Here is a 23097-nt window from a genome sequence, read left to right on the forward strand (position 1 = left end):
CATGATTATTATTAAAGTCTCATAAGTGAAAATGTCTTGATACTGATTTTGACTTATTGTGATTTTACCTTGTTTTTCTTTCTTTCTTTCTTATTGTAGTTTTGTTGTAATGTCACCCTCACACTGTAAAGAGGAATTGTGTACACTTACTAAAATCCTTCACAAGACAAAAAAAAAACACATTTAACATAATAAAGGCAATCTAACACAAACAGCAGTTATTTATTCTGCATGAATTTAGAGATGCAGGGACGGACTGGTGACGTGTCCAGGGTGGACCCTGCAGAAAATCAGGTGCAAATAGTTTATTATTCCTAACTATAAGAAATATGTGCAGATATGAAAACAAAGCAATCACAAGACGTTATTTACCCAGGTTGCACTGCAGGGTGAACTACTTCCGTGTGACAATATTTTATTAAAATTTCTAAAAACTAAACAACCTACGGTATTATTGTTTTTGCATCGAAAATAAACATTTCTCAAATAAATTCTATAGCTACAACTAATCATGGATCCCTTTAAATGTTTATGTAGTGAATTGAGAGGATTTCTGGCTCCTCGTCTACAGAGAGATGAATGACATGGAAGCAAATATCACTTTAACAGATTTACTGAAGACACACACTTTACATTTACTTGTACAGCGTCTGTAATACATCAACAACGTAACGTAAATAAACGTGACTAAGTAAGCCATATCTGTAACAGTTAGCTTGCTGAATTAGCTTAATTTGCTCTGTTAACACTGTTAGATCAATCATATTGCAAAGTTGCAGGGGAAAAAACCGCCATAAGCTTCGCTTATAGCCTAACAGAACAATAAAACACAACATATCAAATAATACAGAACTCACATGTTTTCAATCACATATGCAAAGTACCTTGCTTGCCGTGTTGCAATGAAGAAATGGCACAATTAGCCTGACGCAATATTGTACGTCCAACAACGCCTCCTAGTGGCCATTCAGAACAGTTTGTTTAAAATAAATTTCCTTCATTGCTCACTAGTGACATCTGCTGCTGAACTGCAATTATGACAACCTGGTCATTCAAATAAACCATACATCCAAAAACAACAACAAACAAAACCTAGAACACACACCGGTGTATGATCACAAACATTTTTGTCAAACCATGTCCAGTAACAGTAGATCTAGATTTAGGCCCTGTTTACACGACAACAGCTTCTGGTGAAAATGGAAGAGTTTTGTTGTGGTTCTACTGTACGTTTACATGAAACCACTGAATGTTTCCTCCGACAACGGAACAGTTTGAGAACGGGTTCCAGAGTGCAATGGTTCTAAAACGTACCGGTGTCCGTTGTCCTGTAAACAGAATAAATGGATCTTTCCTGTCAGGGAATCTCTAGCTCATTCATAGTATGACGCAAAACATAACTGCTTCCTACAATCCACTGAAGAAGAAACTACTGACAATGTTATTACAATTCGTGTTTCCCCATCAGACACGGTTCGACCCAGCGTCTCTTCTCTGTTCCGCACCAGGTGGCAAAACACACGCGTGCTTGTTCAGCAATTATAACAAGCACGCGCTTGTTCAGCGCTCTTATCTACAGAAATCATACACAATTGAAATATGACTGAATGTAAAATAGATTGAAATAGGAACAAGTATGTAGATGGAAATATTTGATTCTATAAATGAGTCCAGAGTAAACGTAGACATTTAGAGTTGGGTGTGGTATCGCGATATGATATAAATATCTCCCTTCATATGTGCATATATGAGAGAGAGAGAAAGAGAAGCACATCAAGTATATTTTGAATCCTTTATTTTTGTTGCTTGCAATGATCTTGACAATTAAGATTAAAACATTACACCAGAAAAAATCATTTTTAATACAGAGCTGTGAAAATAATAAAAAGTATGTTAAACAGCAGCTTGAAGGTTGTGATTAAAAGGTACTAATGGTGAGGTAAGGTCATTTTATTTATGTAGCACATTTTCAGCAACAAGGCAATTTTAAAGTTTAAAATCATTTCTCAGTTTATAATCTGACAAATGATTTTAAATATGAATAGTCAACTAGCAGAATTTCCTGCTTAGCATTTCATTCATCTCTGTGTTTTTTTTTTTGTTGTCATTGGCAGTAAATATATTATAAAACAGACATTCAACACAAAAGTAAAAATCTGATTTACACTTCGTGGCAGTTCATCACCAGAAAAAACGCTAATCTTTTACCACCAAATTAATAACAAGTAATATTATTGTTTATAAAACATAAGCTCTTTTGAAATACTGCTTATTTCAAAATAAGCACGGGAAATTTACAGTTGGTAAATTTAGCAAAAGTAAAAATCAGATGTTCAGTTTGCGGCATTTTGTTACCAGAAAACCCGCTCATCTCTTAGCAACAGATGAACAAATATTGCTATTGTTCTAAAAACATACAATTTCTTCTGCTCTTTTGAAATATTACTTATCTTGTACTACTTACAGTAAGTAGTATAACTTTTATAGTATAACTTACCATAGAAATGTGTGTTTTTTAGTCATAATATTGTTCTATTCACTGAATTTTAAGCTGCAAATTTGTGTGAAGGAAGGTCCGTTTTTGGCATCACTTTTCGAGACAACACTGGCAATAATTCATAAATTCACCAATGAGCGAGTCTGGCTGAACAAAACTAATAAAAACATTTTTAATGCCACTGAGCTTCAGATTAAATGCCATTTAAGGCCTTAAATTCAACCAAATCAATTTAATGACTTTTAATGCCCCAGAGAAACATTGCAGCTCGTCCTAAGTTTATCTTCTTGTTAAAAATGGATCTGTTGTCTCTTCCATTTTGTTGTTTAGCCTCTAAAGTTTGGAACGAAGGGATCCGACCGTCGGTTTCTTACAGCAGAACTCTTTCCACCAGGAGGGACGCTCCAGAACTTGACTGCCTTGCATCACTGTGGAACACAGGTTCTTATACAGCTGCAGACAGAAGAAATGATCTGGTGAATAAAGCAACTTAAGATGCCATACACACCGGAAACAATAATATTAGTTGATATTGTGTACATTTTGACTTCAGCAGATGCTTACTTGCAGTTTTATACTGTTCACACTTTAGTCCAAAGTTACTCATAGCTTTGGCCAATTTAGGTTACAAGTAGTTATTGTATTTTGCCAACCACTTTCCAGCATTTAGTCTTTAATTCGTTTATTTTACTTTATCGTCATTCTGTTATTGCTCAGTGGTTCTGACTCATTATGGAAATGGAGAAATCGTCACTGAGGTTTGTATTTCTTTATCTCTCCAGGGCTGGGCATTTATTGTATTGTGTATCATTTATAAATTGATAAACTGTCTTATCATGATGAGAATTTTGATTTATTTTTATAATAAATACCAGTTAAAGATGTTTAAAATCACCAAAACGGCCTGTATTGCTGGGATTGTTAACTATTTTCTCCACTGTTTGTTTAATGAGAGAATGAATACATATCAATAAATATTGAAATATTGAAATGCAGTTACAGTGTCCGGTTTAGTCACATAAATAACACTTATTTATGTGACTGTATTCCTAAAGAAGTGTATTGGAAATTGATATGTTGTTCAAGAGCAGTGTTTGTTTTGCAGTGACAGCCAGACAGCTAAGCCAAAAAAGCAGAAGTAATGAATAGTTCTTATCGTCACTTTTGCCATTACCACAATAGAATCATAAAATACATGATAAAACTTTCAGTCCATATTGTCCATCCCTACCTCTCCATCAGCGTTGGCAATAGGGGAGTTGAGGATAAAATCTGTGGGAGCTAAAACATCCACTAAAGCCACCGCTTCATTCTTCAGCTGTTGAGACAAAAAGGAATTTAAGATGACCATTCATGATTCAGGTTTATGAAAACATGAAAGAAATAACAAAACTGAACGCTAATGACTATTCTAGAAAACACTCCCCACACACTCTGCCATCACTATTACCAAGGGAAGGAGGGATGGGTGTTTGTTGGTGCACACAAACTTTCTAAAATAGTTGGCTTCTCATTTTTAATTCAAATAAATATATATTTTAAATAGGGAGGGGCTTAGAACGTCAGGCAACTAAAGTCTTGATTCATGTGAAAGGATGTGGGCAAGATGTTAAATTGAAGAAAGAAAAATACTCTGAAAAATATTCAGAAGCCAAACGGTTTTAAAGCTTAATTGCTTTTGTTTCAATCAGTAATGCAAAGAGAATGAAGAGAGGACCAGTTTAAATCAAACAGGTGAGTGTGTGACCATCCTGTCATTTTAAAACACATTTTCAAGGTACACGTAATTGTTCTTTGTATATTTAAAGTGCAAATGAAGGTATGTCACAGAAAATAATCAAATTTGATATTAAAGTGTCCATTTTGGGTAAACAATGCCTGTAATGAAGTATGAAGTTTCCAAGCGTGTTATCACACCCAGGCTGCTGGATCCTGGCTTCTAAAACACTCTGAAAATACAGCAGCCCAGTACAACACTACTGCATACACTACTGCATACACTACTGCATACACTACTGCATACACTACTGCATACACTACTGCATACACTACTGCATACACTACTGCATACACTACTGCATACACTACTGCATACACTACTGCATACTGATGATTACTTATGTTACACATGACAATATACCTCTGAGCAGAGTCTCAGGATGGTCAACTGGACCAACTCTGCTGGTTTCCTTCCAGTCATATAATCACCTGAACCAGAACAGTATTTTGAAAAAGTATTAAAGTTATGTTACAGGCAAATGTTACTGGTTTGTTTCCATTTAATTCAGAGAGGGTGACATACCCTGGAACAGTGTCGCCATGTGGTTGCTGAGACTCCACAGTCCATACAGGGCACACAGTTTTCTTAGGACCGGTTTGAGGTCAGAGGGCGTGTCCTGATCAGTGGTCAGACTGTGAAACCTCTGCAGGCAGCAGTGTTCGATGTAGGTGATAGCCAAGGACCTGCAGTAGTATACCTGAACACACACATGGACATGCAGGTTAACACTGAACTTCTTTAAAATTGCTCTTAATATTTATTTATATTTATATTAAATTAATATTTATTATCAAGTAAACTCCAACTAAAGAGAGTTAGGTTGCGTCTAGTTTTCTTTTCTACTCTATTCTGACTCTCGTTCAAGATTAGTAAAAAGAGATGTTGCAGAATCCAAACCCCATAAACATATTTAACTGATTCAATTCGTCTGTTCGTCAATATTATACCTGACAAATGAACCGGCATGAAGCTGAACAGCAACATTTCAGAAGTGATTTAACTTTCGACACATTACTGTACACAAGTAAGACTTATCTTTAATGAAACTGAAGGTTGTTGCAAAAATAATACTTTTTTCCCCCTGCTGGCTGAAAAATATAGTATTACCATAACATGGCGTCAATCCACAATATTCACAATATTTCTCTAAGATGGCAGACATTCTGTCTTTTCTGAACCTCCACTAAATTTATGGCAACTAAAATGTGATTCCTCCCAGTGTAAACCTCGGTGTGTTTTGTTACCTGGCTGTTGTTACGGGCCTCAAACTCATCACTGCCTGAGGCGCTCTGTTGTTCCAACCTCTTCTGACTCTCCACAAGCAGAAAACTGATGAGCCACATATAGGCAGCTAAAGACACTGAAGACATAGAAAAAGAAATCATGTTTTAATAGAGGGTTAAAAAAAAAGACTGATAAACTTCATGCAGTAAATATTAATATGTTACTAACATGACAAGCGCCTCGTTCTTTTTTCTCACCAAATAGTTTTGTTAAATTTATCTCAAAGTTTTGATAATACAGACATTTGACAATGATGTGTTAGCATATGGCAAAAGGATTGAAGCTTGTCTTTGTCGTTCTGAATTCAACTCTAATCGGGACACGAAATTTTACGTGTAGAGCAGCGTAGAAGAAATGTATTTTTTTATGAAGTGGACATATCCTCATACCCTCAGGATCCATACAGTCCTCTACTGTTGTTGCTGTAAATTTGCTTTCCAGATGTTTTAAATGATTATCCAAAAAGTCCACAGTGTGAAAGGGAGACTGAATGGGAACACCACCTGAAACCAAATAACAAAGGTGGAGATTAGTAATCAGCTGTTAGAGTAGAGATGACACTTGGGATGTATATTGTAGATACAATTCCATCACTGCACTTACTGATGAATGTACAACAAAGAATGAATAAGGTTCTCTGCACAGCAATTATTAATTCAAATATAGACAGTCAAATTCAGGTATTCAAGTCTGAATATTAATGCTATTAATGATGAATGTTTTTTCCCTCCATTTGCTCTCTCATTGCTTTGGCGAAGGACAGACACACTGTCTATCTGCGGGTTTTCTTCTTGCTGCGCCTCATTCAGAGAATAATGCCGACTTCTGATCATTTCAAATGGTGAACTGATCCCTGATTTCAAAACTTTGGCACTTGTAATTTCAATTTACGGTGCGGCAACAGAACTCGAATGAAGCCTACAGATTGGATTTTTCAACGCCATCCGTCAAATGTCAGAAAGTCCAGCGCGACGTCTTCTCTGGACAAGAAAATGGCATCCTTTCCTACACTAAACTCTGCCCTCTTAAAGTCATTATAAGAACTTGATGTAATAATTCCGATATCACAGTTCCAGGAAAGCTTGTCAATATTGCTGTTTCGTCAATAGCAGATAAATCTGGTGATGGTATTTGAATGGGCCCACCCATTGCCATACCCCTCGTTTTACTATAAACGTTCTATATGTTTCTTGTACATGGTGTCGCTTAAAACTGGTGACAAATTGCCCCCCTTGATTATAACATATGCTTTGTAAAATGAGTGCCGTTAAACAAGTGAGCCGGTTTCATCCTCTTCCTTGATAAGTAAGCTTAAACACTTTCCCCCACACTTACTGTGGAGTTTGGCGTGGAACAAGCTCAGAAGGTAGTTGCTGGTCTGCTGGAGCAACACGTTGTTGTCTCCTTCATATGTGCAGTTTGGGTCATTATCATCACGCAGGTCACCCAGTCGGTTCACTGTAACACACAGAGTTATAGCGCTCACACTGACTCAGTGACCTGGGGGGAGTGTTTGTGATGAGCTACTGACTGGCAAGGTATCCATGGCCACCACAGGCCTCTCTGCACTCCTGGATGCCCCTCTGAGCCGTCCATGAACCCAGTGGTTTACTAGAGCACCCGATGGCATGGATCTCCCTCCCCATCTCTGCCTGTGAAACATGGGATCAACAGAGTCAATGCCTGTGTAAAAGAAAAGAACCGCGTTCCTCATGCTGTACTCACTTGTCTGTCACTGTTGTCCTTCATCAGCTGTCCAAACTGGAACTCAACAAAGTTCATGAAGATGGTTTTAGTGAAGTGTCCCAGGACATATGCTGCCGCCACATAAGGGATCAGACGCCACTGCTACGATCCAAACAAAATATGTGCGAGTATCACTAGTCATTACCTTAAACACGAACATTTTCGTTTTAGAATGTTTGAAGTAATAATAACTACAAATGAAAAGAGGAGATCAAACCACCAGACTGTACTTTTCGAAATTAAGTCTGGTGGAACAAATGTGAAAAAAAATCCTGTTCCCGTTCTTTAACTAAATCCAATTTAATCTTTATTCTTTCTAACTGCTTGAAGGTTTATAGTTCAGAATGTTACAAATGATTAATTGAGGTTTTATTTGTCACTTCTTAAGAAATGATCACCTGTAACTGGTATTCCAGAACTGGAATCTCCTCTGTGTTACTTGGTCCAAACTGTTTCCTTGTGGCTGAGAATCGAATAGCGACAGTGACAGCAAGCGTCAAGTTGACGAAAGCCATCCTGGTGATATAAATCCGACCTCCGGAAAGGGCCCCCAAAGATGCTCCAAAACGCTTGTTAGGGTCCTACAGAAAAGAAAGGGAATTGTTGAAGCTTTTGTCAATATTGGACTCGTCATCCAATTTTGGCGATTCTAAAAAGTAACGAGTTCTTTAACAACAAAGTGTCCACTTGTGTGAAGCTGCATAAGAACAAGCACTTTCAACCTGTGAAACTCTGCTTTCACAGTTTACACCTAATTGGGGGTTTAAAATAATTTTTAAAAAAAGCAAAATGCTGGAAGATGATAAATGTATATTTCCTAAATGCAATATGTGCCGCTTAGTGATCATACTTTTACACATGGCTGGTGTCCTGAAGAAACGTCTTTTAAAAAATGATGTTTTTTAAAAAGCAGTACTTGTACTCTTAGGGCTTTTGATTTTTAGGAAGGCGTTGCATACGACTTAATGCTTTGAAGTGAAACATTTAAACATTGTGCACAAAACATAACGTGCACGCATAATAGCACACGGAGTAAACAATTTGATTATCTTAAGTCGCATTGTTTATGTCATGCAAGGGGGAAAAATGAATTATTTAAGTAGTTTAAGCTTACACTGGGGAGATAAAGCCTCTGGTGAAGAACCCAGTTTGTTTATTCCTCCCTGTCAGCTTAATGGGTTGAATAGCGGAGTAAAACTTTAACTATACAGTTAGATTCTCTTTCCATTCTGACATCAATATGTGAGTGGCTGCATAAAACAAAAACATAATTTGTTTTGTCCACTCAGTACAGTCTGAGTGTTTAATGGATTCTCAGCAAAATATGAGAGCATGAAGCGTAAACATAGAAAGTGTCCCTGAAGGCATCATCCCTGTGAACTCCAGGTTATTTAAACAATGGACCTGGAATATTTGATTTCTATGAATGAACACAGGCCAATGTTCTTTGACTACTCTTGTGTCCAGAATCTAATACTCAGTTTTTAGCGCATTTTATCTAAGATAGTCGGCATCAAACACGTTTTCTGTCTGAGAAAAAAATGACTAAAGGACCCCTGTGTTTGTAGCCAGGAAGTTGCAGCCAGGAGACCTTATATTCTGATCTGGCCCAACTAAAACACCTAAATACATTAAATATTTACTTCCATCAGACAATATTTGATAGTTATTTTTTTAAGTGGCCAGGAGGTATTGAGTAGCTGGTTACATTGGTGTGGACTTTTACTGCTGTAGCTCATCTGCTTCAAAATTGACATGTTATACTTTCGGAAATTATACTCTGCATACATCAGTTATTTCAGTTAGTAATCTCTATAATCTTAAACCAGGCAATTCTCCTCACACCTCTGACATCAACAGGGACTTAATCCAGACAACTACCACCATCTTTTTGGGATATTCTCTCTCAACCCAAGAGAAGATTGTGAGTGAAAATTCCATTACCTCAACAGTTACGTCACTTAAGTAACCATTCTGAGGCTAATTTTGAACTTCACCAATCATCTTCACTATATCTACATAATGTTGAAATGCAGAGTTGTTGCTATGTGACTGGCTGATTTGGTACTTGTGTTATCAAGAAATTGAAAAGGTGTAGGTAGCAACACGTACCTTGAACGGTGTCACATATTGTCCATCAGGGGTAACATCGCCTGTCCGGTTCAGCAGGTTTTCCCTGGGAATTCTCACATTGTGAAACATTGCAAACCTGTTGTAAAAAAAAGGGCCAAAAGAATAACACCTTGTTATGTTTTATTAGAAAGAAGCAATGCAGCATAGATCCAACAAAACTGTTTGTGACGCATTTATGATATTTGGTTCCTGACAGTACTTTACTAGTTCTGACTCTCCTGATTCTCTACACATCATGTATCATCTTCTATTACGACAGAACTCAAAGTAAGTTTGTAATTTAAGTCATAGGTATTATTTGATGACTTTCCACAGAACTGGATTGCATTAGTCCAGGTAAATTATTGTTCAGTCAACTTTAAAAACTGAGTTCAGTAAGTGTTTGTTTTTAGTAAGTGTTTGGAATTTTTATATATATATATATTTCTATGATTTTCAAATTACTGCTGCAACTACCAGCTACCTACCCATTATCCAGTCCATTCTGGCCTAATTTTTTTCCCATGTCTCCAACCAGAACACCGGGGAGAGCCAGCAGGGTTTTGGGGTCTCTTATCTGCAGAACACGGGTTTTAAGTGAGGTATTACAGTAATCGGGTTCTCTCATCTTTAGATAAAGATCAGAAATAGTGAATGCATAATAACAATACAATATCAAGCATGAAAAATATGTTATGTCACATACTGACTAGAAAGGCTTAATTGGGATTAAGCTTTTCTTGTTCAAAAAAATCTTACAATGTTGATTTATGACTAAAAAGCAAAATCTGAGTTTAAATCAGTCCAAATAAACTAGACTGCTGTTCAATCTAGGCCACATAAATTACACACTTTTCAGTGATAATGTCCTGTAGTGCAAGTTGACACTAATAGTTTCACACCACAGGAATAGACACACAGTATTTCTTTACATATGTTGGTTGAGCATGAAAAATGCAGGTCTGATGCACTTTTCCAATATGAAATATTGATTCTGTGCAAAATAAAAATATCCAAAATGTGTGAACCCTTACTTTTGTAAACTTCAGTGAATTACACTTTTTTCTTGCCTTTCTTTTCGCTAGCGCTAGTCAGACTTGATTATCTTTCAACTGCACACTTAAAATGTACATATTGAGCAAAATTTTGTTGCAAGACTACAAAGATAACTTGATAACAACAACAACAACAACAACAACAATAATAATAATAATAATAATAATAACAGTGTGAAGTATTAGTATAAATATATACAATAAAAAAGTTTAATGGAAGTTTAGCAGTTTAATCTGGTTGTTCTGCAGTTGAAGCTGCTGAATCTTTTCCCAGAGGGCAGCAGGGAGGACAAACCATGGTGACGGTAGAAAAGGTCTTTGGTGATTGGCTGAGCGACTGCGAACGAACTAATTTGCTGACCTCACCACCAAACTCTGACTGGTCAGTTTCCAGTCAAAGAAACCAGACTGGGATGCTGCTGGTCAGTAGGCTCTCTACTGTCCCACTGTAGGAAGTGGTGAGGATGGGAGGTTTCATTGACGATTACAAACACATACTTTACGTAATCGGAGCCTTACCGGAACAATAAAAGAGTGCAGGCCATGGCACACCTGGTCAGGTGTGTAGAGCTGAGCAAATACGACAGCATGAGTGGCAGTCTTTCCCATGTTTCCAACCCAGAACTTTGCAGCTTCAAAGTCTGGAGAATTGATGACAAACTCCTGCAGCACAGGCACAGAGTTGAAGAAAGAAAGTTATACATTTTGCAACAAATCATCACAATAACTACTAGTTTATGACATTGCAGCCTCAGCCCAATGCATTCTGTTCTGTTTGTCAGTGGAATATGGGGTATGAGGACACCCCATATTCCAACCCAAACACTGGTCCTCACTGGTGGTTTCTGATATTATGGGCGACATGGGAAAACCTACCTTTCTATAAATGTACCGGTGAAATGCAAAGAGACTAAGAGGGAATTGGTATACTGCAGAAAAATCAAGGTATCATCCCACAATCTCTCCATATAGAGTATCTCAGTAAGTTCAGTTAACCACATTTTAGACTGAGACACTTTATCAGTTTTCCACAATTTGAATATGACTTTCTTGGCTATTATCATTCCATACACCACAGGCATTTGCATAGAGTTGCTATAGTTAATAAGTAAAGAAGAATATCTAAATAATGCAGTCTGGGGATCAGGACCCAACATGCACTTATAGATTCATGAAATCCAGTTGAGCTTGAGTTTCAGACCAGAACAGATGAGGCAAGCCGCCGAAAGGCCAGACTCAGAGACCCACCGGCCTCACAGGCACCCCTACCCTCCAAACCACCACCGTCCCTCCAGGCATAACCCAAAACCCTTAGCTCATTTATAAAACATTTATATAAACACATTTAAAAAGGTGCTGCGGTTGTGTATGCTGACCTGAGAAGAAGGATCATATGTGGCTGTGGTTCTCATGGCTCGAGTGTTGCTACCATGGCTCAGCTCAGTCAGTGCAAAACACCCAAACGTCTGAGAAAAAAGATGGGCAAAATAAAATCACTAAACTTAACTAGCCCTCTTTCTGCATGCAAAGATTCATACATTAAAGGACAATGTGAAGAACAAAACTCACTTTTTTGTTTCTTGTTCAATTAGTAAAAAATAAAGCTGTTTGCATTTTGAAGTTGTCCCTTACCTCCATGTTTTCAATGTCCTTTACATATTTGCCATGTCTACCTGACCCTGAACTGATGATGGTTCCTGCAAACATCTGAAACAAGATTTCAAGAGTTACTCATTTTACTCTGACAAGTATTTTGAAGCAAAACACAAGAAAATTTGAGAGAAAATGACACAGTAGTGTCTTCACAGGTCAGGCTAAAAACCAATCCTCATCCAGAACGCTGCTGCTGGTGTTCTGACTAAAACCAGGAAGATAGAGCACATCACCCAGTTCTACAGTCCTTCCACTGAGAGAAGAGACTTTAAAATTGTTTTGTTAGTTTATAAATCCCTGACGGGCTTAGCACCACAACACATTAAAGATCTGCTGTTGTTGTATCAACCTTCCTGTCCTCTCAGGTTTCCTGGTTCAGGATCTGGTCTGCGCTGCATCCAGAGCCAGAACCAAACATGGAGGACCAGCATTCAGCTTCTATGCACCACAAATCTGGAACAAACTTCCAGAAAAGTGCAAAACAGCCAAAACACTGAGTTCCTTTAAATCTAGACTAAAAAGCCACCTGTTTACAGCTGCTTTTGAAACATAAATGAAACATTGACCACCATATTTCATGTGTAGGATTTTGATGATGGCACTCATAAAAATGTAATGTTAAGTTGTTGTCTGTATGGTGTTTCCTTTATAACTTTGCAATTTGGTGTTTTTATTATGAAAAGCACTTCACTTGCTGCTGAAATGTGCTACGCAAATAAACTTGGAACTTGAACTGTTCCTCCGAATCGGGTTCGCCAGTGATTTGGGCAATTCATTGGCGATATTATTGATGAGGACCAAACAGGATTTATTAGAAGTTGTCAAACCCAAGACAACATCAGGAGGAAACTTCACATCATAGACCATATTCAAAGCAATAAAACAAAAGCTATTTTAATTAGTCTGTTTATCGACAATGTTATTTTCAATTTGTATTAAGCACAACATAAGGATCTTTAGGGTAAACTCAGAATAAAATGTTAAAAATTACAGGAAAAGAGAAAGGACGTATTGTGTTTCCTGATTTTAGAGAATATTGTTATGTTGCTCAAATGACTTCCATAATATATCTAAGTGCTAAAATTATTAAGAAAAATGGAAGAATATAGAGCTAAGAGTGCGTGGAAAGGATTTGCAGGGTATCATTGGACATACGGAGACTATATCTAAGCATGCTAAATCTTTTAGTTGATTCTCAGTGGAAAGATGGCTATACAGAATCCAGAAATACAAGTCTGAAAGAGAATTATGAAATTAACACAACCAGCCTCCAATAAATATTTCATTCAAGACCCGCAATTCAGACAATAGCTAGAGAAAGGTTTAACAGTCTTGTGTGTAGTCCCTACAGACGACCACGTTAAAAGTTTCCATGTTCTGAAAAGAAGATTCCAAACCCTCTGTAGAATAGAATCTTACATCTACACCAGCTTAAGGGATTAGGAAATTATTCCTAAGAATAATGCATGCTCAGCCTAAATATGTTTATTAAAAGCAACTATTCTAAAGCAAACAAATTACTATCACATTTTTATCACAGAATCTTTGTGGAAAACAAAAAAAGATCTTACCACTCTGTTAAGGCCATACTTGGCGTCCAGAGCCCAGTCATACATGCCCAGACAGTCGTCCAAGATGACGGCCTTCCACGGGTTGGCCATCATATCTTCTTTAGTCAGGAAGTTGTAGCGAAAGAGCTGCTTTACCCTGGATGTTGTACATTAGATCTTTCTTCACGCACCATTTTTAGTAAAAGATATTGAGCAAAATCTCCCAGTTACTAATTAGGTTTTGTCATGTAGCATGTATTGTGGTGTAATGTCCAAAACAACTCAAGCAAATAACCAATACCTGAGGAAGTTAAGTTCTCTCTTTTTCTCAACAGAAATGTCCTCTCCAGGCTGACGGGCAAACACGGGATCATTTTCCAAACTCTTGAACACATGTTGCTGCAGCAGACATAGGAGGAGAAAATATATGGAACATCTACATAAAACAGAACAAACACATTCATTTTTAAGTATGAAATTGTCTTTTTAATGGCATGTTTCTGCCATTTTTAAAATGTATTTATGTTGTAAACGAAGCTTGTTTTTGAGCCACACTTCACTCACCCTATGCCAAAAACATAAGGTGAGTTTGTCAAACATAGGGTCGGGGTCAAGTCCAGGCCTCTGACCCCAAAAAATGAGTATTTATTAGTATTTAAAACTCTCCCTTGCTGGGGTGATAACTTTCGGTTACAAACACTTAAAACTGAAATAGAATGTCTAAATTATAGAAAAAGAAAAACCGGATCCAATATTATTTCGGAAAACCTTTGACAGCAGAGAATCTGATCTCACTTTGAACTGTAATATTTCCTCTCCATCAATGAAGTGGAGCATCTCCTTCCAGCTGAAGGAGGCTTTGTTCCTGTAAGCGTCAAGCGGACCGCCGGGGAGGTCAGCCACGACCTGCTCCATGTTCTGCAAGAATTCAGAGCTTCACCTCCTGCAAAGGAACAGCAGCACGTTTTATTAGCGGGCTAATAAAACAGAATAGAATTAAACTTTGAAAAATAATAAATAGTTAAACTTTCAATAACAGGCAATTATTTTCTTTCCCTGAAACATTTTTATTTAATATCTTCCTGCTTTCATTTATTTACCTATATCATGGTCAGTATGGTCATTTTTGCCATACATACCGTGCCTATAAAAGTTAGTCACCCTGTGGGATGTTTTACTCCTTTTAATTTTTTTAAAATATCAATAATGATTAGATTAATCTGTGTGTATCTATTATATCTGATATAAAGGTGATATAGGAGTGAAAGAATTAAAAGAGGAAGAGAATGAAAGGCCCCTTGGACGCCACGCAACCAACAAATCAATCTCCTATAACTCCTATAACTAACTATTCTATAGTGAAATAAATATAAGGCTGGAAGTCCAACAGCTGAAGGCTGGACTACCGTGTATTTAATCAACAAGCCAATGAATGACCAACACAAACACAACAGCCAATCAGAAGAGCTGAAACAGAACAGAGTCAAAGTCCAGACTTCAACCTGATAAAATGCACTTTGAGCTGTGCATTAAAAAAATCCCTACATCGCAACATTGAACTTGGCTGGCATGTTCTCCTTAACTTTGATTTTTGAATTGGGCTTCATTCTTTCTTCATAGCATATCCTACAATTTGTTTTAACATTTGTATACATGTAAAGTTAGACGAAATTATTGTGGAACATCATAAACCATTTATCTAATGCTGTAGGCACTTTCGTAACACATCCTATCAATCTATAACACATTAACAGCCAATTACCTGACTTGTAATTACATTAGAGAATATGGTTATTTACTACTGAGTCCTAAATGTAGTTTCTCCTGTAAAATTATGTGTGTTTTCTGAACAGACCTAAGATATATGACTGTTTGAATAAACAACCCATTATAAACACCTTATTTCAGCTCTGATCCTTTCAAAAGAGTTTAGCTCAAGTCAGAGGGCAGATAGATAGATAGATAGATAGATAGATAGATAGATAGATAGATAGATAGATAGATAGATAGATAGATAGATAGATAGATAGATAGATAGATAGATAGATAGATAGATAGATAGGTAGATAGATAGATAGATAGATAGATAGATAGATAGATAGATAGATAGATAGATAGATAGATAGATAGATAGATAGATAGATAGAGAAAACACACTAAATGTTCTTCTCTCAGTTTTCTTCTTACCCTTTGACCTTGTTTAATTATGCCTGCAGGTTTTCTTGCACTGAGTGAAAAGTTAATCAGAAGTCGTTCCCAATGCTCCCTGCGCCCCTCTGTGAAGTGAACGTTCAGTCAAAAGCACATAAGGTTTCGAGTGCGCAGGTTACAAGCGTGCCAAAAAAAATTGAGAATTGTGACAGCACGGAACTCTGCAAGTCCTTTTGACTCACCAGGTCAAACACTTCCTGTCTGACTCCTTAACAATAAGAGTATCCATTTCGGTCATTAAATTTGAAAATATTTACATGATAACAACAAACCTGTCATTTCCAAGAGACTCCTCCTCTTTTTCATTGGAGTAATAATTCAATGACTTATTGCAGACATGGACTTAATCTGACATATCGCCCTTTAAAACCCGAAGGCGACTTCCTTCATTTATTTTGAAAGTTTGAACTTGTTTTTTTTTTTTTTTTTAAAAAAGAACAATAACTTTATTCGCTCCTATTTAACAAACACCTTAGACAACGTCAAACTTACCAGAGACTATTTTCTTTATTATATATTATCTTTAATTGTTATTATTTAAAAGTACTGCCAATAAAAAAAGAAAGAGTTGTGACAAAAAACAAAATGGAGACATGATGATACAGACAAAAAGGAGGTCATTCTATCAAAATATCTTCATTTCTTTTTTTCTTCCAATTCATTGAAACCTTCAGAAATTTGAATGAGAAAATTAATTAGGAAGATATATATATATATATATATATATATATATATATATATATATATATATATATATATATATATATATATATATATATATATATATATATATATATATATATATATATATGAGCATAGACTCTAAGAAAGTAGGCTTTTTTAGAGTATAGATTAAATCCTCATGAACCACCGTAGGTGTCGGTAATGCTTATTTAACGTTACTTGCCAACCGCCAATAACAAAACCATGAAGAAGACTGTTGTTATGATTAAAAAAAATGACGTCACATCCTCCGTCAGCCTATGGTCAGCATCACCGAGTTAGCTCACAGGCTAGCTTTCAGCTAAACGCGCTGTTGACGGTCATCTATGAGTCGCAGAAGAAACCCCAGTTTCCTGGAAACAAAGCGGTCTCCTGAATTCTACGGCGCATTCATGGACCTCGCCGGGGCAGCAGACAGAGCGGACGATGATTGTCTCGAGCTGGAACGCGAAGAGGATCTCTTGTGCTCGGTCAGCGACATCACGGAGCACCTGAAGCGAAACATCGCGGTGGTTCTGGAGACAGCTCAGGTGGAGATCCGACGAGTGGTCAGTATCCGTATACAAGTCCTAAAAATGGAGCTGCGCGAGAAAAATAAGGAGATTGAAAAGTTAAAAGCTAAGCTGGAGGTGGTTCAGAGGGATGGGAGAGACGGCTTTACGACCCTGGAGCCGACCACCGAGTCCGGCTTCATGAAATTCCCTTTCAACCTGGGGTCCAAGCACGGTGGCATCGACCCCAGGAGAGCCAAATCTGTTATCCCCGAGGTGAAAAGGGAAAATATAGATGCTATTTGTGACTATCTGATGAAAGACAAAAACACGAAGGGTTGTGGCGAAATGGACTCGGAGCTGGTCAGCCAAGCCAGAGGGGAAAAAGAGGTTGATGAAGAACCGGAAATCCAGCCTCTGAGCCTGTGGTCAGACAGCAGGGTGGAAGCTTCGGGGCCGGTGCACGGAGACCCAGACTCCACCTCAGATTACATCTTCAGCATGCCTCCCATCGGCAGCAAACGGATGTATGACTATGAATGGATAGCACCAGCGGCATATTCTGCAGAGCTGAAAGGTAAACAAACGGAATGGTAAATGATTTTTAAGATTACAATTGATGGGGAAATGATACAAATCCTAGCATTTAATGCAACTTATGTAAAATACATAAAGTCTGCAATGTTATTAACTAGGATTAGTCAATATTTTCGCAAGCAAAGGAACTAATAATCTTCCTTCTGCTGCAAATATCGATCATTATGAGATTTATTTATTTATTGTTGTTTTGATGCCAAGGAACTGCATTTTTTCCCTTCTAAATCAGAAAAAACTACTAAACCTGCTATACTTTTATTCTTACACACACACACACACACACACGCACACGCACACGCACACACACACACAGAAAAACTGGCACTTCCTCTGGCATCTCCAAAGAAGCCATTAAAATGACTGTGATAGTGTAATCATTCTGTGGCTTTACCAAGAATCACAAAGCTTAATATCTTTAAATCCTTTTATACATTCATACTCGTAACTTAACTTGTTTCTGCATGAGCTAGATATTACAAAATAAATTGCAACTAACCTGGTCGATGGCTACTGTTAACAATATGAAACATACAGTAGATGTAATGAACCAGCTTTTCTTGTGAAATTGTAGGCTGCTGTTAATTCCCATTTACTGTATATGACTGTTTTCAGTTTGAGGTTTGAAATACCTAAAGTCAACTTGAAACATCGTGTTCTTCTGACTGCACTATGATTATTTATTTACTCAACCAGATAACAGTGACATGACACATTTTGACTACATGCATGGGAGCTATTACACCTGTATTAAGTAAGATAATGTTGCAACTTAAGTCATTTGAAAAGTGCATTTTTAATTTATTCAGATCATTTTGGTCTTTATATTAAAAATAGCCCGACAAGCTGAGACATTGTCACAATGTTGCGTGTCACAACAAAAGCAAAAACAGAAGAACTCACTCGCTATACATACTTTTTCATAGAATTATGTCTTACCCATCATAAGGATTTCCCATTCTTTCCCCCTAGACATGAAGCAGCCTGAATGTGAAAACCCCAGGGCCGCTGCGCTTGAGGAGGATGACCACCACGCTGACGAGTCGTCCAGGGGGGACGGAGGTGGCGGACAGAAGCAACCCCAGGTCTGTTTCTCACACGTCCAGCTCTCGGACTGCTCCACCAAACCCCACGGCTCTCCGGGGACGGAAGGGGCTCCGCTGGAAGACAGCGCAGACCGGCCAGAGACAGGTGGGAAACAGACGCTCACCGCTAATAAGCAAGTTGATAAATGATATTTTTAAGGATTATACAACCCAATACTAGCATTTCTCACATTTTTGCAGGTGGTGGCATAATGATATTTATTCTGCTCTATTATAAAGTGTTCAACCTTTTCTTTTTCTAGGGAGAAAATGATCATTGATTTTATTTTATTTTTTATTCATTGCTGTTTTCCCCCTCAGGTCATGTAATACAAGATTTTAGGAACATTTTCAGTGCTGAAAAAGCAAAACAACCTTCCCCCGAACCCTTTAATAAAATGAACAAGAACATAATAGTAATGATTTATTTATTTGTTTATTTATTTATTTTTTTACATGATATCAGAATTGGTAATTGCCTTTTAAGGCCTCATTTTACTTTGGAAAGATTCTCCTTCTAATTGTATTTACCTTCTGAAGTCCCTATTCATTTAAATGTAAAGGTGGGAGATGTACTTCACAGATTATAGCATGGTTTGACCTTGACACATTCTTTGCAGTGAAAAAAGAAGGAAAAATGATTTCTTCAGATTATTATCAGGAAATTAAGAGAAAAAATAATAATTTTGGTCCATATTACCCACCCCTAGTTAAAAATGTAGTAGTAGGATGATCTCCTTGGTTGTCATTATGTCCTTCTGTATTGAAACTAGGGAGGCAGGAAATTTCACATGGGCCTTATTCCACAGCAGGCTTCCAAACATAGAAAAACAAAGCAGCATTCATGGGCTCATTGTAAAGGAATTACATTTAGCAAGACCAGACAGGTTTTACAGTTATGGTCATTTACAAATATTTAGATCATGTACTTTGTGTATGTTGGGCTTTTCTGATTATTGTGTGATCATAGAAAATGTTACAAATTAAGACCTAAAGGTGCATTTTGGCACTTTAATGCTGTTTTATTAAATGACGGCTGCTTTATGAGAGGATTTTTTTTTTTGGAAGCAGTGAAAACCTATGAAATGTCTGTTTATGTAAAGCAGTGATGAATCTGAGATAATGCAATAAATTCTCTCATTCGTTGTTTTCAGTCTGAAGATGGAAAAGAGTTTACAGAATGCACTGAAATTTTTTTTATTTATTTATATTTTCAAAGTTGTCTGTCAGTGAGTTTAGAGAAGATTCTGATGACAGAAGAGTTTCTTAATAACTTGCCAAAGATTTCAGACCCAGGTAATCCTTTTTTGGAGCATGCTCTAACTTTACAAGAACTGCAGGAGGCGCTGCTGAGCATGGAAAAATGGTAAAGCTCCAGGGATAGATGGCTTTCCTGTGGAATCTTCTAAGTCACGCTGCTCTGTGTTGGACGTCTTCAGTATCAGTGTAGAGGGGAAAGCGTTGCAGAGCTCTGCTCACTTTTCTTCCTAGGAAGGAGAATCTTCATGAAATAAAGAATTAGAGACCTGTCAGTCTGTTATGTGCTGATTATAAAATCTTCTTAAAAGTTCTGGCATGCAGATCAACAGTGATCAAGTTATACTTGTTGATCAGTCTTATTGTATCGCTGACAGATCAATAAGAGATAACATATCATTAATTTGAGATTATTTGGACATCTTTAATTTATTGGACATGTTGACTAAGAGAAGGGATTCGATTGGGTGGAGCACCAACATCTCTGGAACTGTTTGAACACCTGAGCCCCAACAAGCCCTCAAACGATTCCGAATAAGTGAAATATAAGAACGTTATTGTCACATACGTGCACCCAAGAATATATTTAACCGAATTATGTTTGCTTGTTTTTCAGGCCAACAGTTTACCAGCCACACCTACATCTGTTCACTTTGCGGAACCTTTTGCCCCGACTCTGCGTTTCTGGAGGATCACATCAAACTCATACACCCAGATACTGATGACGCATCGGCCGCCAGGGCCCAAAAGTTCATCTCCTCAGCCGGACCCGCTGGGGAAGATGGCAGCAGTGATTCTGTCAGCGTTGGGAAGGGGACCAGTGAGGGCAGTCCAGGAGTGAGCTCCGGTGTTAGCGCTGGAGGAGGACCTGTGAAAAAGGAGATCAAAACTGAAGGGGGTTATGAATGTGGGGACTGCGGCCGTCACTTTAACTACCTTGGCAATCTGAGGCAACACCAGCGTATCCACACTGGAGAAAAACCTTTCATGTGTCCAGAATGTGGCGAGAGGTTTCGCCACGCCGCCCGATTAAAAAGTCACAGGTTGGTGCACAGCGGCGCCCAGAGTCCTTTCCCGTGTCCGCAGTGTGGGAAAGGTTTCTCTGTGCTTTCTGGTCTCAAACGACACCAAAGGGTGCACACTGGTGAGAGTCCGTATGCCTGCCCCGAGTGTGGTCGATGCTTCAAAGAGCTAGGAAATTTGTACACCCACCAGAGGATCCACAGTGGGGCTACTCCTTACTGTTGTCAGCAATGTGGACGCTGCTTCCGCCATCTAGGAACATACAAGAGTCACCGGTGCTCTCCAGCACCATAACCGCCTTTAAAGTACACTGATCGTAATAGTCATAAAAGATGAAGTGGAAACAAGTTTTAGACCCTGAGATCCTTTTTCTGTTACTTTGAGCATTTTGTGACAGTAAAATACACTAATGATGTGGAAAATATGACTAAAGATGATCATAAAGCATCTCAGAACATGTTTTCTAATGCTTCCTGGTTCATTTCTGAGCAGTAGCAATGTTCTCAGGGACGTAAAAAGTCACTTGTTTTATAGGTTTTCTCCTGATCCTATAGTCCACGGAATACGCCCATTAACATTAAAGGTTGAAGGTTTTTGGACTGTATGCATTTAACTGTAATTATTTTTTGACAATATATTACTTGTGACATATCCATGTGAAATAGCAGATTTAATTAAAATATATTTATAGATTTATTCCACCTTGTGAATTGGCTTAAGAGCAGAAAAACATGGCATGATCATTGAGATTGATGACATTACGTTTCGTGTGTTTGTATTGATTGTATGTTTTAGAATTGCTTGTAAAATGTTAGTAAAAAGGTTCTCTTATTTATACATACTGACAAATGACTGACCATGATCGTTTTCTCCTGAAAAGTGATAGTCTTGTTTATCTTTATGCACCACATTGAACTGCACCATAAAGCCGTCTGATGAATTCACACAGATCACACGTGTTCATGTTGAAGACTACAACATCCGTCCCAACCCTGATCCTCTGGCTGCAGTTTCCAGTATTATTTAGAAGCAGAAGGTTAACAGAAGAGGACAATTGGGGGAAATTCTTTCCTTTGGGCTCCTTGGAGGAAGACGGAGGCCTCCACTACGGACAGCAAAACATAAAAGCCAGTCTTGCATTTACTAACATGTATGTTTGCTGAGCCCAAAGTATTCTAAACTTATTGGATGCCATTAAACTTGAACCAGTTTTAGTTCATACGTGTGTTTTCTTACTGTGACAGGGTTAGGGATGGGATTAGGGACGTTGTTACTTTTGGAATTATGAGTTTGTTCTTGTGCACAAAATGTCTCAAAAGGACTGTTGCAGGATAAAGCAGTTTTTATTCATTCAAGCAACAGTTTATAATATACTTTGAGAATCCTTTGATGGTAGTGATGAGGCTGAATATTAAATACATGATATAAAATGTTTTAAGAAAAACAAAACTTACATTACGTTTAACGTATGATCTATATGTATATGTACGTGGATCTACATATGGTAAAATGTTTGCCCCAGGAATCGACCGATATATTTCATAGTTCAATATCTGTTGGTGTTTTAACAGTCCCTCATTATGCTGTTTACATTTTAACACCATGAGGCCAACATGATGCATATCTAATCACCACTTCCTCGCCATTGTGAGCAGTGTGGCATTGACAGCAGGCAAACACAACATGATTAACAAAACAACTCTGGTAATATTCCTCTGTTTACAATGCAGATTCAAGCTCCAGAGATCTAAATGCTCCATCTGCTCCTAACGGATCCCTTCATTCAGACTGCAGGTTTACTGATGATTCCTAGAACTTCAAAACGTAGAATGTGAGACAGATTCTGTATCAGGCTCCCATCCTGTGGAACCAGCTCCATGTTTCAGTTTGCAAGGCAGACACCCTGAATACTCTTAAGATGAGGCTTAAAACTTTCCTTTTTGATAAAGCTTATAGTTCGACTGGCTAAAGTTTTCCTAAACTTCTTCTGTAGTTCTGCTGTTATAGTCGTAGTCTTAACGACTTTTCCTTACTCA

At 37.7% G+C, this 23097-nt stretch overlaps 2 protein-coding genes across 2 annotated transcripts; one reads left to right on the forward strand and one right to left on the reverse strand.

Moving 5' to 3' along the window:
* Window positions 1-1778: 1778 nt before the first annotated feature.
* Window positions 1779-16104, reverse strand: acox3 (acyl-CoA oxidase 3, pristanoyl). The gene is made up of 19 exons (XM_023346324.1): window positions 15865-16104; window positions 14473-14620; window positions 13979-14076; window positions 13699-13834; window positions 12107-12181; window positions 11851-11940; window positions 10994-11137; window positions 9908-9996; window positions 9420-9516; window positions 7706-7888; window positions 7287-7409; window positions 7093-7213; window positions 6897-7019; window positions 5951-6064; window positions 5522-5637; window positions 4800-4974; window positions 4638-4705; window positions 3729-3815; window positions 1779-2950 (listed from the first exon to the last, which is right to left on the reverse strand). The coding sequence occupies exons 2-19, from the start codon at window positions 14590-14592 to the stop codon at window positions 2831-2833; spliced, it is 2079 nt and encodes a 692-aa protein (XP_023202092.1). The 5' UTR covers window positions 14593-14620; window positions 15865-16104; the 3' UTR covers window positions 1779-2830.
* Window positions 16105-16839: 735 nt separating this feature from the next.
* Window positions 16840-22280, forward strand: LOC111610975 (zinc finger and BTB domain-containing protein 17-like). The gene is made up of 3 exons (XM_023346325.1): window positions 16840-17679; window positions 18669-18887; window positions 20655-22280. Exons 1-3 carry the CDS (start codon window positions 16938-16940, stop codon window positions 21353-21355), a joined length of 1662 nt encoding a protein of 553 aa, XP_023202093.1. The 5' UTR covers window positions 16840-16937; the 3' UTR covers window positions 21356-22280.
* Window positions 22281-23097: the final 817 nt, after the last annotated feature.

This window comes from Xiphophorus maculatus, chromosome 14, assembly GCF_002775205.1.
Source record: "Xiphophorus maculatus strain JP 163 A chromosome 14, X_maculatus-5.0-male, whole genome shotgun sequence".
Lineage (NCBI taxonomy): Eukaryota > Metazoa > Chordata > Actinopteri > Cyprinodontiformes > Poeciliidae > Xiphophorus > Xiphophorus maculatus.